The 14,979-nt window shown below is 35.7% G+C and overlaps 1 protein-coding gene across 10 annotated transcripts in view; it reads left to right on the forward strand.

Annotated features, from left to right (window-relative positions):
• Positions 1 to 14,979, forward strand: part of ST6GALNAC3 (ST6 N-acetylgalactosaminide alpha-2,6-sialyltransferase 3) — a 478,754-nt gene that overhangs the window by 286,945 nt on the left and 176,830 nt on the right. For all 10 annotated transcript variants that reach the window (XM_039838615.1, XM_039838618.1, XM_039838619.1 and 7 more), the window contains exon 3: positions 8,150 to 8,559. In XM_039838615.1, coding sequence (XP_039694549.1) covers positions 8,150 to 8,559 — 410 coding nt within the window. The remainder of the gene's footprint in view (positions 1 to 8,149; positions 8,560 to 14,979) is intronic.

Genomic DNA, 14,979 nt, shown 5'->3' on the forward strand with positions numbered 1-14,979 from the left:
AATTATTTCTTGACATTAACGTTTTTATGCATCCCCATATTAAGTTTTATGCTTGGATGTAATACAACACCAGGTAGGAATCAAGGTAAATGCCATATTCCAAATTCACAGAGAGTCAGAGCTAAACCGTGGGTTATCAAATCTGTCTTTTTATGTGCTATTACTCGTAGTATATGATTTATACACAGTGCTTTTGAAAGCTGCACCATCTGAAAGATGCTGGTTTTGTAGAGGGGCCAAGAAGTACAATTACAGGATGGCTTGGTTGAACTGTGTTGATTTCTCTCTAGAACAGTCTTCACAATTCTTTGCTCACAGTTAGAGGTCTGCTGAAAGTGACTCAGTATAGATGAAAACAGCTTGCTTAATCATTCCTGAAACACGGGAAAAATTAAAATACATTTTTTTCCTTTGTCATGCAATAAAAACAATGCCAGATTGTTAATGCCTCTTCTGTACCTTTCACTTGAAAGACCTCAAACGAACATCAAGGAGAATAAAGGCAAAATCTATTCCCCAATGGCATCATTATACATGTTGAAGCCTCTAAAACTAAAACTCTAAAGACATTCAGGAAGAGTAGAGGAATAAATGACAGCAAACCGAAGAGTGTGTCTCTGGTGCTTTGCTCAACCTGCTTTGTTCAAATTTATCCAACTTGGATGATGAAACGCAAAGATTTCATTTGTTTCAACATTAAAGTAGTAAATTAATGAGCGGTGAGTTGCTAATTGTTCTGTAAAGCATTTAAGATGCCAGGAGTACCCCATCTCCAGTATTTTAAATTGCTTTCTTATGGTCGAAATGAAAGCAAACATTTAGGGTAGTGTAAAACAGTGTTTTTAATAATTTAAGCTGGTTCTATTCAAACATGATTTTTATTCTGAAATATTTATCTAAGCTCCTGTTTTGATTTGAGATGAGCAAGTTTCATTTTAGACTTCAAGACATCAATAGAAATTCATTTTCAGTATGGGGTAAAGTAGGGAGATAGATTAGCTCTATCCAGTGTTGTGTTTCATCCCTGGCTGTTTCTGCTTGCTTCCAGAGTATAGGATTAGCAGGATTGGTTAAATTTTACTTGAGTTTTGGTGACCTTTTCTAATCCTGACTGTTTCATAATTTAACGTCTTGACCTTCGTTTTCCGTAGAGCCACCTTAGTGATAAATGCAGAGATTTAATAACTAGAACTAGTTGACAGGTGACCTTTCGTACATGGCCATTTCTCTTTGCTGGGGAAACCATACTGTTTTGCAAGTTTTAATTCACAGATTTTAATTATCTGTTCTATTGTCTATAAGCTTATTCACAGAGTAAAAAGTAAAGGTTAAATATTTCATTCTTCTTACTGATTAAAATGTAAAGTGCTTTGTGGTTCTCCCAATATATCATTCAAAAGGGATAGGGCAATTTGTCAGACTCTTACCCATAGAAAAAAGGAGGGGAATATACTAGAGTGGTTGGTAAGAAGAAGGATGAAAAAAGTGGATAGGAGAGTGAGATGTCTCATCAGCTGGATGAGGGTAACGATTGTGTGTGTGTGTGTGTGTGTGTGTGTGTGTGTGTGCACGCGCACGTGCACGCACATGCACATGTGTAAATTCAGAGCAGAGAAACAGAACAGTTCTTTGACTGTATGGGTACTAATTTGAAAGAGAAAGGTGACTGTGGCTTAACGAAAGGTGAAACTTGCCAATCAGAGTGAAACTTGAAATCATAGTGATGACCTGTTCATTTTGGTCATTCCCCCACCAAAAAAAAAAAACCTCAGCAAGAATCAGCTGGGCATTTCATGGTAAATTGTTTTCTAGAGTCTACATAAATAATATTTAACTACAAGAAAATGAAGTTAATTATTATCCTGAAAAGAGATAACTATAGACCCATCTTCCTCATGCCGGCCCCCATAGTGTCAGAGAATGTAGGAACTTCTTGATTCTCCTGTGGTTATATTCTTCAGCATTTTTGCAAACAGAATTCATGTTTTTGCTAAATACTAATGCTTATCATAGAAGAAAAATAAAAATCGTCATGGCCGTAAAATGACCTATAGCATGAGCATGGTGTCATAGTCACCCAGTGCCCTGGAGTCTTTGTAAGTAGTAGGAGAGAACAATTCATGAACTAGAGAACAACTTCATAGTCTAGAGTTAACTGTGATTCCCAAGGACTTGAAAGCAGCCATTGTGAGTTTCTAATGTGAATTTACCTCAAGAAAGTTTTCATGCAGAGGGGAGCTATTCCCTTTAGCCACGGAGACCAGTTTATAAAAACATCATCTGCCATGGCCCGCCCCCTTTTTTTCCTAGACATGGACTGTAATCACTTAATGCATCAGAAAGAAACAACTCACTGCTGTTGTTTGAAAACTTTTGAAGAGCAAATTGAGTAAGAAGATGTGTAAGACTGTTTTAAAGCTAATAAAATTGGTCGTGATTATTTTATCTTAGACTGAAATTTCAGCCATATTACAAACTGAAAATATTAAGAAAAAATGTATACATAATTTCTTACACCATGATAATAACATTGCCAGAAAGGAGAGGTAAATTTCGCTCACTTGCAAACCTTAATGTTCCTGAGTAGCTTGTCATCAGCTTGGAAACTATGTCCTGTTTTGGTGAAATTCTTGGCCACTAGCATATTTAAAAGCATTAATTTATAACTTAATGTAAATAATATAATACTTGATGAGATTTGAGGTGTTGGCCTATATGTATATTAGGAATAGTGTAAAATAATAATAAATATTTCTTTAATATCTCCCACTTCTTAATAGTGCTATGAATGCATTTCATCAAAGATAACATGTTCCTCTTTTTAACTGGAATGATATCTAGTATACACTGGACATCATGTTCATCTCAATTTCCTCAACTTTATAATGGGAAAGAAAACAAACTAACTTTTGAAGAATTTATTATGAGACGAGTGGAATAATATAAGAAAGTGCTGGGTAAGATGACTGGCCTATAATACATGTTCAGTCATGTTTATACCAGTAAATATAATACACTAAACTTTTATGTCTTTTTCACACTACTTCTTCCCTTCCTCTCTCTCCCTGTGGTCCAGACAAAAATCAAGTCCTTTTTTTCTTGTAAGAAGGCAAATGTCAAGATTCATTTTCACAGGGAAAGGACCTGTTTTTCAATCCCTTCAGCCTTTAAAATAGTATGTGAATTGACTCTAGTTGATCATAACTAAGATTAAAGTTCACACTGATTAGCGTGATTCTGAAATTATTTTACTCTTCACAGTGCCTTGCGCAGAATAGGTATTAATAAAAATCACTTGGTTGCTTAATAGATATCATCAAATTCTTAATTTCCTCAAGCTGAGTATTTATAACCAGATATGCAGGTATAGAGTTAGTATACTTTTGAAAGGGAGAAAATGCCCAAATATAGTGATGTTACCATAAAAAAGCAATATTTTAGACTTTAAGTAAAAAGAACCATTTGACATTTGTGGGCTTTCTTTTAACAGGGACACAATAGCCCAGGCAGAGTCGACTGTATATTTATAGTGATTTCAGTTTATTGACGTAGCCCAAGCCCGACCAGAGCATTTGGCTTGATGATGTTTGGAGTGTATAGGAGAAAAAGATGAGGAGGTCAAGTCTGTTTATAGTGAAAAAAAAAAAAACAAAAATAGGAACAAGTCAACTAAAAAGGATAATTCAGAATAAAGAGAGGACTTGATAAAGTGGAATCAGATAAATCTTTCCAAAGGTCTTGGAAAATCCAGGCCCTCAATCTAGAAAGAAGCTGCTCACTAAGATAGAACCAAGTGAGTGGAGACATATGGAATAAATTTTCAAGTAAGGGCCCCAAATCAAATAATATAAATGAGTTCAAGAAACAGCAGTATGTTTTAACAAAAAAAGTTGAGATCACAAGATGCAGTGATAAATCTAATAAAAGGAGCTGAGATAACCAGATAAGAGCAGCTCTTGGGTCAAACCGTCCACTTGTGACTAGGTATTTCTTTTTATCATAGCTTACTGACATTTGCAGGTGCCTTCAAATGTATAAATGAGTCCCTTGGGCCTTAGCAAGCTCTTTGAGTTACCTGAAGCTTCAATTATGATGAAGAATGTTTCACTCATCTATCTCTGCCTTCCTATCATACTGTAAGGATTGTTCCTGCAACAAACCAGCAAATAGAGCAGTCACCATATGCAGCCATGTCTCCTGGTACTTCATTCAGGAAGTCAGCCAGCCAGGCAGGATTGTGACCAAACAGTAAAGACATGTGGAATTCTCCTAAGACTCTGGCCATAGTGACAGTATGACCAAGTAAATAGTATAAAAGAAAGGGGCAATTTAAAAAGCATCTACCCCCAAAACCATTGCATTTGCAGCACTCTGCCCAATGACATATTTGTTACTTAAACAGGAGGCTGTTGTTCCCAGTGTTTGCCCTCAAGTTGTTAGTCAGCTGCTGACCTCATAATCTGCACAGCTGCAGCATCCCGATATGTTGTCATGGAACAGATTGTGATGTCTTAATTGATCACTTTCGGGGGTTACAATTGTCAAGCGAAACCAGTATGCTGATTCTTATTAGTTAAATTAAGCCTTGTTACAGCAGAACCAGCTAATTCACTCTAATGACTGGGAAATCCAATGCAAATTGCTGCATTTTGTAGATTAAAGCACATCTAAGGCTTTTTCTTTATATCTTCCTTTTTTCTTTTTGATTTTTAAAAAATTTGTGGAGTCCATACCCCCAAAAAATGCTTTTATTGTACAGTGAAGCAACTTCTTGGAATAGTAAATTGAATGTAACTTCCCTGCACCATATGCATCTTGGAGATAAGTTGGAATGTGCCATATGACACACACAATTTAAATCAGGCATTGATTTGCATGACTCTAAATCAGTTTGGAGGACTCAGCTAAGTGTAATAGATGTCAAGTCCTACTGCAAATCGCCTGGCAGAAAGAATATTGTGTTCTTTTTTATCACCCCAGAAGACTGTAGTTACCTAGATGCGGAAAGGTCTTAGAACAAGCCTGATCTCAAGAGGCTTCTCTTTGTGCCTCCTTTGGCCATTGGTGAAGTCTTCACTATGGCATCAACCTTCAGAACCCCATTTCCAAGTGCCCTAATATACTCACCCACCTTGAGTAGACCTATTCTAACCTGGTGTCTGGACCACCTGCTGCTCACCTTAGTCCAGGAATTTTACTGTAGCAGGAGTGATAGTCTCTTTGATAGAAGTTTTAAAATACTTCATAAATGGAACTTTGTGGGCCCTACAAGGCAAGTTTTTTCAAAATTCTTAATTTTGATATCTCAAATAAATAAATGCCTTTGTCTAGCATATTTTATTAGTACACAATAAAAAGTAAATCAAAGAAGTAAAGTTAAATCAACATATAGCTGTTAGCATCCAACATGCAATGGGAAGAACACATATATTCATCAAAGCAGCTTTTTATAATAGAAAAAAATCAGATAATAACTGAATGCCCAGCGGTAGGCACATAGGTGCATTATGGTATACTCATTTAATTGAATATTTCACAGGCATTACGAATATGTGTGAGGACAATTTACTGACATGGGAAAGCTTAATGAAGTGAAAGTAAATGAAAAACCACAGTTAGCAAATTGTATAAATGGTATTTCTCAACTTGTCTAAAATAATATATCTAGAAGAAGGAAAATGCAACAAAATATTGTAGTAGTTGTCGAGGGGTAGAAATACAAATGTTTTTATTCTTTCAACAATTTTTTTTTTCAAGTTTTCTATAACAAGCCCATATTACTTTAACATTTAGGAACAAAAAGCTTTTTAAAGCATTTCGAGTAGTTTCGTTATAACAAACACTTGCTGCAGGAGTCTCTGTTCAAGGCAAGTCTAATAGGTCTGGGAACGAGCTCCTGTCTTCCTCCCCTGATCCTGCTACTCAGTTAAAGGCAGGTCCAGTCTTCTAGTTGCGTAGACTAAACATTGGAAGTTATCCCTGACTCTTCTTTCTATCTTGCATTCCATCTGCTGGTCAACCCAATAGGCTCTACTTTCAGAATATATCCAGCATGTGACCAGCTTCTTGCTGCCTCCTCTGCTACCCGACCTGGTCCAAGCCACCATCTTCTCTTGCAGTGATTATGGCAGCAGCCTGCTCTCTCGGTTTCTGTTCTTGCCGTTTTTGTGTCAATTTTCCACACAGCAGCCAAAGCTGTTAAATTATAACTTAGATAAGTCACTTCTCTGCTCAGAGACCTCCAATGACTCCTAAGTAAATGACCCTATGTGATGTCTCCTCTGGCATCTCTCTGGCCCCAGCACCTACTCGCTCACCTTAATGCTCTGCCAGACCACACTGCTCTCCTGATTGTTCCTCTCCTACCTTGGGGTGTTGGCAGTGGCTTTTGCTTTTCAAGAATACTTTTCCCCCAAATATCACCCTAGCCAGCCCTTTTCATTCAGGTCTCTCTTCAGATGTCATTTAACCCTCCACCCCAGGCCTTTTCTGATCACTAACAAACACACACATACACACACCCTATCCTCCTTCCTTTCTTTGATTTTCACTATTTTCATCTATTTCTATATTCATCTAACATATTATATACTTTGCAGATTTGCTTATTGCCTTTCTCTCCAAAGTTGAAAGTAAGCTCTATGAGGACAGGGATATCTCTTAAAAATTTCATAGCTCATTTCCAACCCCTAGAGCAGTGTCCGGCACACAGTAGTTGTACAATAACTACATCGGGTCCTGATCATTGATAGGAAAGATTATCTGTTGCAACTCTGTGATAGTTATCCTGGTGACTTTTCTGAGGCACTTTGCCTATCAATTTACTCAGCTAAATTGAACTTGTTGGTAAGTTAATCTGTTTCTTCTGGATCACTTTTCTCTTTTTATCTACATTAACAATTCTAGATAAATTAGAAAAGCTCATTTCTTTCCATTAAGTTCAGTGTTCAAGCTCTTAATAAATTATTTCAATTCAATTACTTTCATTTTCTAACTTGACTGCTATATATTGAGCTCTTAAAGTATTCCAGGGACTTCTGGGGAGTGGGATTAAATGAAGAAGACAGACTCTAGTCTTATAGAGTTTACTGTCTAACGCACAGACATAATCAAAAAATTAAAGTGCAACACTGGTACCCAAGTGAGAGGGACCACTGACTAATAGGCACAATAAAAATCCAAGCTCAAATGTCAGCTATAAAATGTGGACTTTCATAGAAGGGAGATGAGGAAGATGTATCAATAAAGCATGTTGCTCCTTTATCACTCTTTTAAAAGATGAATTTTCTTCATGTGGGAGGAAACTGGCAAAATGGATTTAATTATCTTTAGAGGAAAGAATCAGAGAATAATGGAAAGAGCAGTGGGTTTAGAGTAAGAAGATTTAGATTTGAACCTACCACTGCAACTTGAATTTATCATTTGCAAGTCCTAAAAGCTGGTGCTTAAACTCTATGAGTGTCTTTTACCTCTTTGGTTAATAAAAAGGGAGAGTAGTGGTTAGAGTAGCTTTAGAAACTGTGTATGTGCCTTCCATGAGTTCGTAAAAGAAGCCTTCCTTTATCTACCTAGAATAAACAAACACAAAGGCCAGCTAGCATGGGGGACACAAAGTTTTTAAGAGTCTGTAATATTTTTACTAGCTTTAGACTTGTCTTAAGTAGCTCAGGGTTCTGAAAATCTTTTTCAGAGCTTGTCCATTTGCTGAATTTTTCATATTTGTATCAACTGCTACATAACCATTCATACATATACATAAATATAGAATCGATGCCTAGATATATTCCTTTTGCCTTTTTTAAGCCATCATCCTTATTAAAGAGAAATCTTTTTATGTTACCTTATTTCATTTGAAATTACAATTTTGAATGAAAAGACATTTAGAGGGGAAACAAATGACTTAATTTTAAACCAACACAAGGGAGTAGAAATTAAAATTATTTCTTATAATCTTTATTCATTTTTAAATAAAAGCATGTCTCTAGCTTGATAACCTGTGGCAGCTACCATAGGATTGGTATACATATATTTCAGAGATATTCCCATGCTCAGTAGTTATATATATAGTTAATGTCTGAATTTTCTGTTTTCCCAGAGATTACTAATTTACATGTTTCTCCTCTGCCTCGTTTCTTTTTCTATTTTTCAGCCTTTGCAGCTGGACTGTGACCTTTGTGCCATAGTGTCAAACTCGGGTCAGATGGTTGGCCAGAAGGTTGGGAACGAGATAGATCAGTCCTCCTGCATTTGGAGAATGAACAATGCCCCTACCAAGGGATACGAAGAAGATGTTGGCCACATGACAATGATTCGAGTTGTGTCCCATACCAGCGTTCCTCTTTTGCTGAAAAACCCTGATTATTTTTTCAAGGAGGCAAACACTACTATTTATGTTATTTGGGGCCCTTTCCGCAATATGAGAAAAGATGGCAATGGAATTGTTTACAACATGTTGAAAAAGACTGTCGATGTCTATCCGAATGCCCAAATTTACGTTACCACAGAGAAGCGCATGAGTTACTGTGACGGAGTTTTTAAGAAGGAAACCGGAAAAGACAGGTGAGTCCTCTGAGAAGCAACGTTATTGTCCTTTATGCAAAAACTTTGCTGAGTCCTTTTGTCAGCTATCAAATGAACAGAATTATTTTTCAATCTGATTGTTTTATGTTTTTGATTGTTATGCTTACTTGATGAGCCAGCAGCTAGGCCCTATTTATTCCACCTACACTACCTTCTGTTCTCTCCATTTTTGATTGGCTTGAGGCTCCAAAAAACACTGGATGCTTCCCCAGAATATCTTTAGATTTGTTCTTATTTAGCTTAATTCTCTATTGGTTGAATTGGATTTTAGTCAAGAGGAAGTCTACACGTTTCTGTTTTAAAACAGAAACGTTAATGGACTTTAGGGCCTAAACTCCTTTGGAAGTTATGGCAAAATTTACCTGAGACCACAAAATGGAACAGGCTATTGATTTTCTAATAAAGTTGCATAGCTTCTTGCATGCAAATAGACCCTATGATCATAAACATCATAATTTTGTATCTAAAATGTTAAGTATAATACCATATTGAAATTATGCATCACTTAAAATCATTAACATGAATTCTTGAAGAGAAATGAGGTATAAATAACATTCACTCAATTATCTAAAAATCTATTTGCATTTTTTATTGCATTTCTTTTATTTTCTGTAGAATTCTTATAAACCACCCTTTCCACTTCCTTTTCTTGAGGCCTGCTTGCCTCATTCTTCTCCTACTCCTTACTTTTCCTGTTTTCTTCCTGTTTCCTCTTCATCCCCTTCATGTCCCATGTAATTCTATTGTCATTTTCCTTGCTCTTTAGAAAGCTAACCAGTATATGAAAGAAAAGCGAAATTATAAATCAGTAGATCTGAATTCCTATCTCTACTTCTAATAAAGAACTGCTGAAAGTATTGAAAATAATTGCTAAAGTTTTAAATTACCTGTGAATTTTGCTTATTCATCTCACCAGGGATAAATTGACTATAATTCCAATATTAATATTCTGATCCCTCAAAATGTATATCATTTTAATATTATCAGATCTAAACTTTTAACTATATTGGGGTATGTGCTTATAGGGAGAAGTTTCTGATATCTCTGGGTATAATTTAAATGATAATAATTATTTTAAAAGCTTATCTCTTATTGACAATAAAGGTTGAATTTAGTGTTATCTACTTCTGAGCATCAAAAATGTACAGCTTCTAATGAAATACAAGGCAGAAATAGCTATAATATTGGTCGCTTTACTATCAGTTAACAAGAAGAATCCCAATGGCTAGATTTGAGTCAGTGCAGCACAAGCTGTCCAAAGAGAAAGGCAGTCTGAGATAAAAGACGAGTACGTACGTGCTTCAAAGAAATACTCTCACTTGTAGCACCAGTCTGTATAAATATGACCATTCTTGAGGGGCTTTGAAAATTTCTGGTTTCTCACTAGCCAAGAGCAATGCAATTAATTAGATATATTTGGGTTTTCATTAGTTACAGTTGGCCCTTGGGGTATCCCTGAGTCATAACTGTAAGCCCTAGAACCATTCTGCGGTATCAGAGAAGAGCTTAATATGCCATATGTTTCTATGTGTTTATATCATGTTGGCTTTTGCTGTGAGCTTTCAGTGAGACAGCATTGTCACAGATACATGGATTGTAGAACAAGAACTCGGAGAAAATAGCTTTGGGAGATGCATTTCCCTACTGGCTATGGTGAAGAAAGTTTGTGTAGAGGAAAAAAGCTTGCTTGGTAAAATTAATTTGCAGGTATCATTCAGAGTTACCAAAATAAATGTAGAAAAGCCAAAATGATTTTTTGATGTTTCCTTGCTGTTCTCTTCACTGAGTCTAATCCTGTTTGGTCGTTTCACTGAATATTCAAACAGACCAGAGAAGACAACTATGCTAGTTGTTTTAGAAATGAGCGAAGTAGATGGTTTTGGTAAAATTTGGTTGTATGGCATAGACTGATTAAAATGACCTCAAAAGCTGCTATCTCCACTATGATTTAAATCTATATCCTAAATTAAGTTGTGCAGATATTATCTAAGGATTTTCTATAGTAACTTGATGTTCATTGCCAAATTTCAAACAACAATATTTAAAAATGTTTTGTGAAGGAAAATGTCAAACTTATAAAGTAGAAAAACGAATGGTATAATGAGCCTCTGTATATCTACTGCTCAAATTGAATAACTATAAACTCATGGCCAATCTTGTTTCTTCTATACTCAAACACACCTTTTCCCTCTCCAAGGATTATTTTGAACGAAATGCTGGCCATCATATTATTTCATTCATAAATATTTTAGCATGTATTTCTAAAAAATAAAGATTCTAAAAAATAAATACAATGCCCATTGTGTTACATAAAAATCAGCAATACTTCCTTAATAACATATATTTAGTCTGTTTTCAAACTTTTCCAAAAATCTCATTAATATTTTTAACAATTAATTCGAATCAGGATTACCATTAAGGTCCATACATTGTGCAATGAGCATGAGGTCTATACATTGCAATGTATTGATAGGTCACCTATATTCCTCTCAACCTATAGCTTCTTCTCTCTATCTTGCTCTATTATTGAGGGGTGGTGGGGGAACCTAGTCACTTGCCCTGCTACCCCATTTACCCCATGACATGTCTTCTATGTTGATATTTCTATTTTTCTATTTTTGAGGCTTTGCTGGGATCCGGTTTTTTTTTTTTTTTTTTTTGCCAAGACCATTAGGTGATACTTTTACCAAGAGGAATACTGTCTAGTTTTCTCTTTTCATATGCTAGAAATCATTAATGATCATTGTCTATATCTAGTAATTCATTAGAGGTTACAAAATGGTGATATTTCATCATTTCGTGTTCATTTGTCTGCTGATACCCTTTATAAAGAGAAATTTGCCCTCCTTAACCATTGGGTTACCATGAGATAGATAGTACCAGTCCTTTCACCTTATCAGTTTTAAGGCTTCGGTTCCTTAACATGATCCAAAAGTGACCAGTAAGTTTATTATTATCAATATTTACATAATGACTTATATACTTAAACATATATTTTAAATATTTTAGTTCATTAAAATTCTATTCTTATGTTCAAGTTGTCCTATTTTGGGCTGTGAGAACTTTCAAATTGGCTTTTCAGTCTTTTTGACATGTCTTTAGTAGTCTTGGATCACTTCTTTACTTCCTGGTATTATAGGATGTTTCAGGCTCTTCTTGTACATATTCTGATACAAATCTGGATTAAGACATTTCTCAAAGAACTCTGGTACTTTTGATATTTAACAGAGCATAATCTTGGTGCTACAGTGCTCATTGCTACTGGGTTGGTCTTTGGTTCTTGGTCTTTTCATTGGACAGAGGTAGTATATCAACAACATATGCCGTATATATTAACACTTTTCCCATTAGACAAAAACGTGTAGCTCGCTGCCAGGGTTCATTTAACATCATGCGTAGGAAAGCCCCGTTTTCTAAGATTTGACATCTTTGGCTATCAAACCACTAAAAACAGAATGCTATAAATAGAATGATGTCATTTGTTTCCAAAGACTATCAATATACTAGAGTGATACAAAAAATAATAACAATAGCGAGATATTTCATGGCAAACTTTGGGGGTAAAGTAGAGACTGTAATCCGCAAGTTATATTAGGGTAAATGCTACAGCCGTAAGCGCCACAGGCAAGTATTTTCAAGGCAAATGAAAAAAAGGCTGAAGATAAAGTCATTATGAGTTAAAACTGAAATCAGGGCTACCAGGTTTTTAATTTACCCTATCAGTCTCACATTTGTTTATTCTTTCTGCCACATTGATAATCCTAGGTCTTAGAGACAACAGTGTAGTTTACTCATCTGCTTTATCCTACAACATATATACAATGATCTTAAAATAAGAATAACGGCACAACCATCAATATTACTACTGTAAATATTTTTAAATTATTTTGCATCAACAAAGCCTTTTTTAAATTTTTTAAAAACTTTATTAGTTTCAAGTATACAGGACAGTGGTTAGATATTTATATAATTTATTCAATGATCCCCTTGATTGCTCTTTCTTTCCTCTGGTTCTCCACCTAGCCATTACATTAATGCTAACTACATTCCCTATGCCGTGCTCCCCAACTCTGTGACCATCTATCAACTACTAATTTGTACTTCTTTAAACCGTTCACCCCTTTCTCCCAGCACCCCATCAACCGTCATCAAATTGTCCTCTATATTTGTAAGTCCGTTTTCAATTAGTTTGTTCTTTTTGTTCCTTAGATCTGCATATAAGTGAAATCAATGGCATTTATCTTTCTCTGTCTGACTTATTTCACTCAGCAAAATAACCTCTAGGTCCATCCATGTTGTCTCAAATGGTAGGATTTCCTTTTTTAATGGCTGAGTAATATTCCATTGTATATATGAACCATAACTTCTTTATCAAATCATCTGTTGATGGGCATTTAGGTTGTTTCCATATCTTGGCTATTGTAAATTTTGCTGCCATGAACATAGGGCTGCATAGATCTTTATGAATTATTGCTTTGGTTTAAAGACAATGTTTTATGGCAAGCATTCATGTGGGTCCATGCTCACAAAGTGTATATTGGTTATATCTTAACAAAAGTTGTAAATATTTTTCTCCTAAGTCAATAAGAGTAAGTTAAATGGTATACATCATTGAGAGAGTGAGTAAATAGATAGGCCCATTGAATTTAATATTTGTTGTAAAGCTATTTTGATTTGCTTGTGCTTATTGGAACTTTTTAGCAAGGGCTTATTTTCTTCGAGTTTTTAATGGAGAGGTTATATCACCATTATGGTACATAATTTCTAGAATTTTTAAAAATTCTGTCCTTAATAGTTAAAGTGATGCATGATAGGTAAATGATTAAATTGGGTTTCTTAAAGAAAAATTTTCCTCTCAACAGGCTTCTTCAAATTCTCACGTCCTTTCTTAAAAAAAAAAAAAAATACAAGCCTCTTCCCCATTATATTGAGCATCTTTTTATTTTTCCAGTGGTTTTTATTTTTGTCTTAAGGGATTCTTTATTGAGAAAATATGAAGTAGTAAAAGAAATATATACACTGTTAAATTTCTTAGAGTGAATTCATACTAACCTTAAGCATATTAGAATCCTTTTTTAAATCAAATGAAATTTAATTTGCTTTCTTATCAGTTACTAAAATTATTCAGCTTGTTAATTAGAAAGAGTGACCTTGTTGGAAAGCCTGGAAGAACAGAAAGAGAAGGCTGCTTGTCCTTTGCAATTCTAGGTCTTTTGGGGCAGTGGTCACCTTTATATTTTCACTTACCAAATATTTTTCTGGGAAACAAGTTTCAACAAACCAGAAACCTGAGCCAAAATGGAACTCTTTTTCCCTTTGAACTATTGGTATGCATAGATAATATTAGCCTACTGACATTCACATATCTGCATTAATACATCTTAAGACTGAAATACCCTAGAGGTGCTGTAGGGCTGTGGTGTTGCATGGTGCCACACTCAACATTTGAAGAACGTGGTTATATACCTGGCTATGTATAGATACAAAACGAATGTTAACTCTCCTGAAGAAGCAACAGAGAGCCAGTGTGTGATATGGGTAGGGAGGCAGTTACAACTTACATCCCACTTTAGAAATACGTTGGCAAATGCATGCACATTATTTAATTAAGTAATAATTGATAAAGCTATAATCCCTGTTAAAAGTGCAAAGCTAATTCAGGGTTGACAAAGGGCCGTGAGCTGCTCTAAATCGGTCTTAATTAGCTGGCACCAATGTGGCTCCGCCTTCAGGGATGGATGAAATTAATGAAAGCCAGCAGCAAATAGATCGATGGTTTAAGATGTTACTGCCGCAGGTGCAGAGGATGAGAGGAGAGAGAGTTACTTTTAAGGATCATTTAGGAAAAAGGATACACAACAGTCACTTTCAGAAAACACTATCAAAATGGGAACTGGTAATATCAAGATGGCTACCTGGCTAATCTTTGCCAGCGTGCTCCATCCATTCTCACCCAGTCTTAAGGAGAGAAAAAGATATCAGTGATGTGTCATTTCTCACTGCCTTCTGCTGGGGCCGGTTTTGTCATCTCGTGTGGGGTTTAAGTGTGGCCCGGGTTTTTCCATTTTAGCTTGTCCATTTTGAAAGTTTCTTGCGCCGCTCTGTGATCACATTTAGGGATTAAATTGGCTCGCATTCCCTAAGTTTGCAAACCTTTAGTAGTTTCTAGAGTGAGATATTTCAAGCCTCTCCCTGAGAATTTGAGAACATTTCGAGTCCCCTCTGTTGAGATACGTGGCTGGCAAGCTGCCTCGATATATACAGTGCAGCAAGGGGGAGGGGCAAAAACAAAAACAAAGCTGCTAGCCTTAGTCAAGCACAAGGCACAGAAACTTGCCTAGTTCACTTAAATAAGTACTATTACTCTACCTAGACTGTGAAAACAAAGATGTCTACTTA

This window comes from Pteropus medius, unplaced genomic scaffold, assembly GCF_902729225.1.
Source record: "Pteropus medius unplaced genomic scaffold, Ma_sr-lr_union100, whole genome shotgun sequence".
Classification (NCBI taxonomy): Eukaryota; Metazoa; Chordata; class Mammalia; order Chiroptera; family Pteropodidae; genus Pteropus; species Pteropus medius.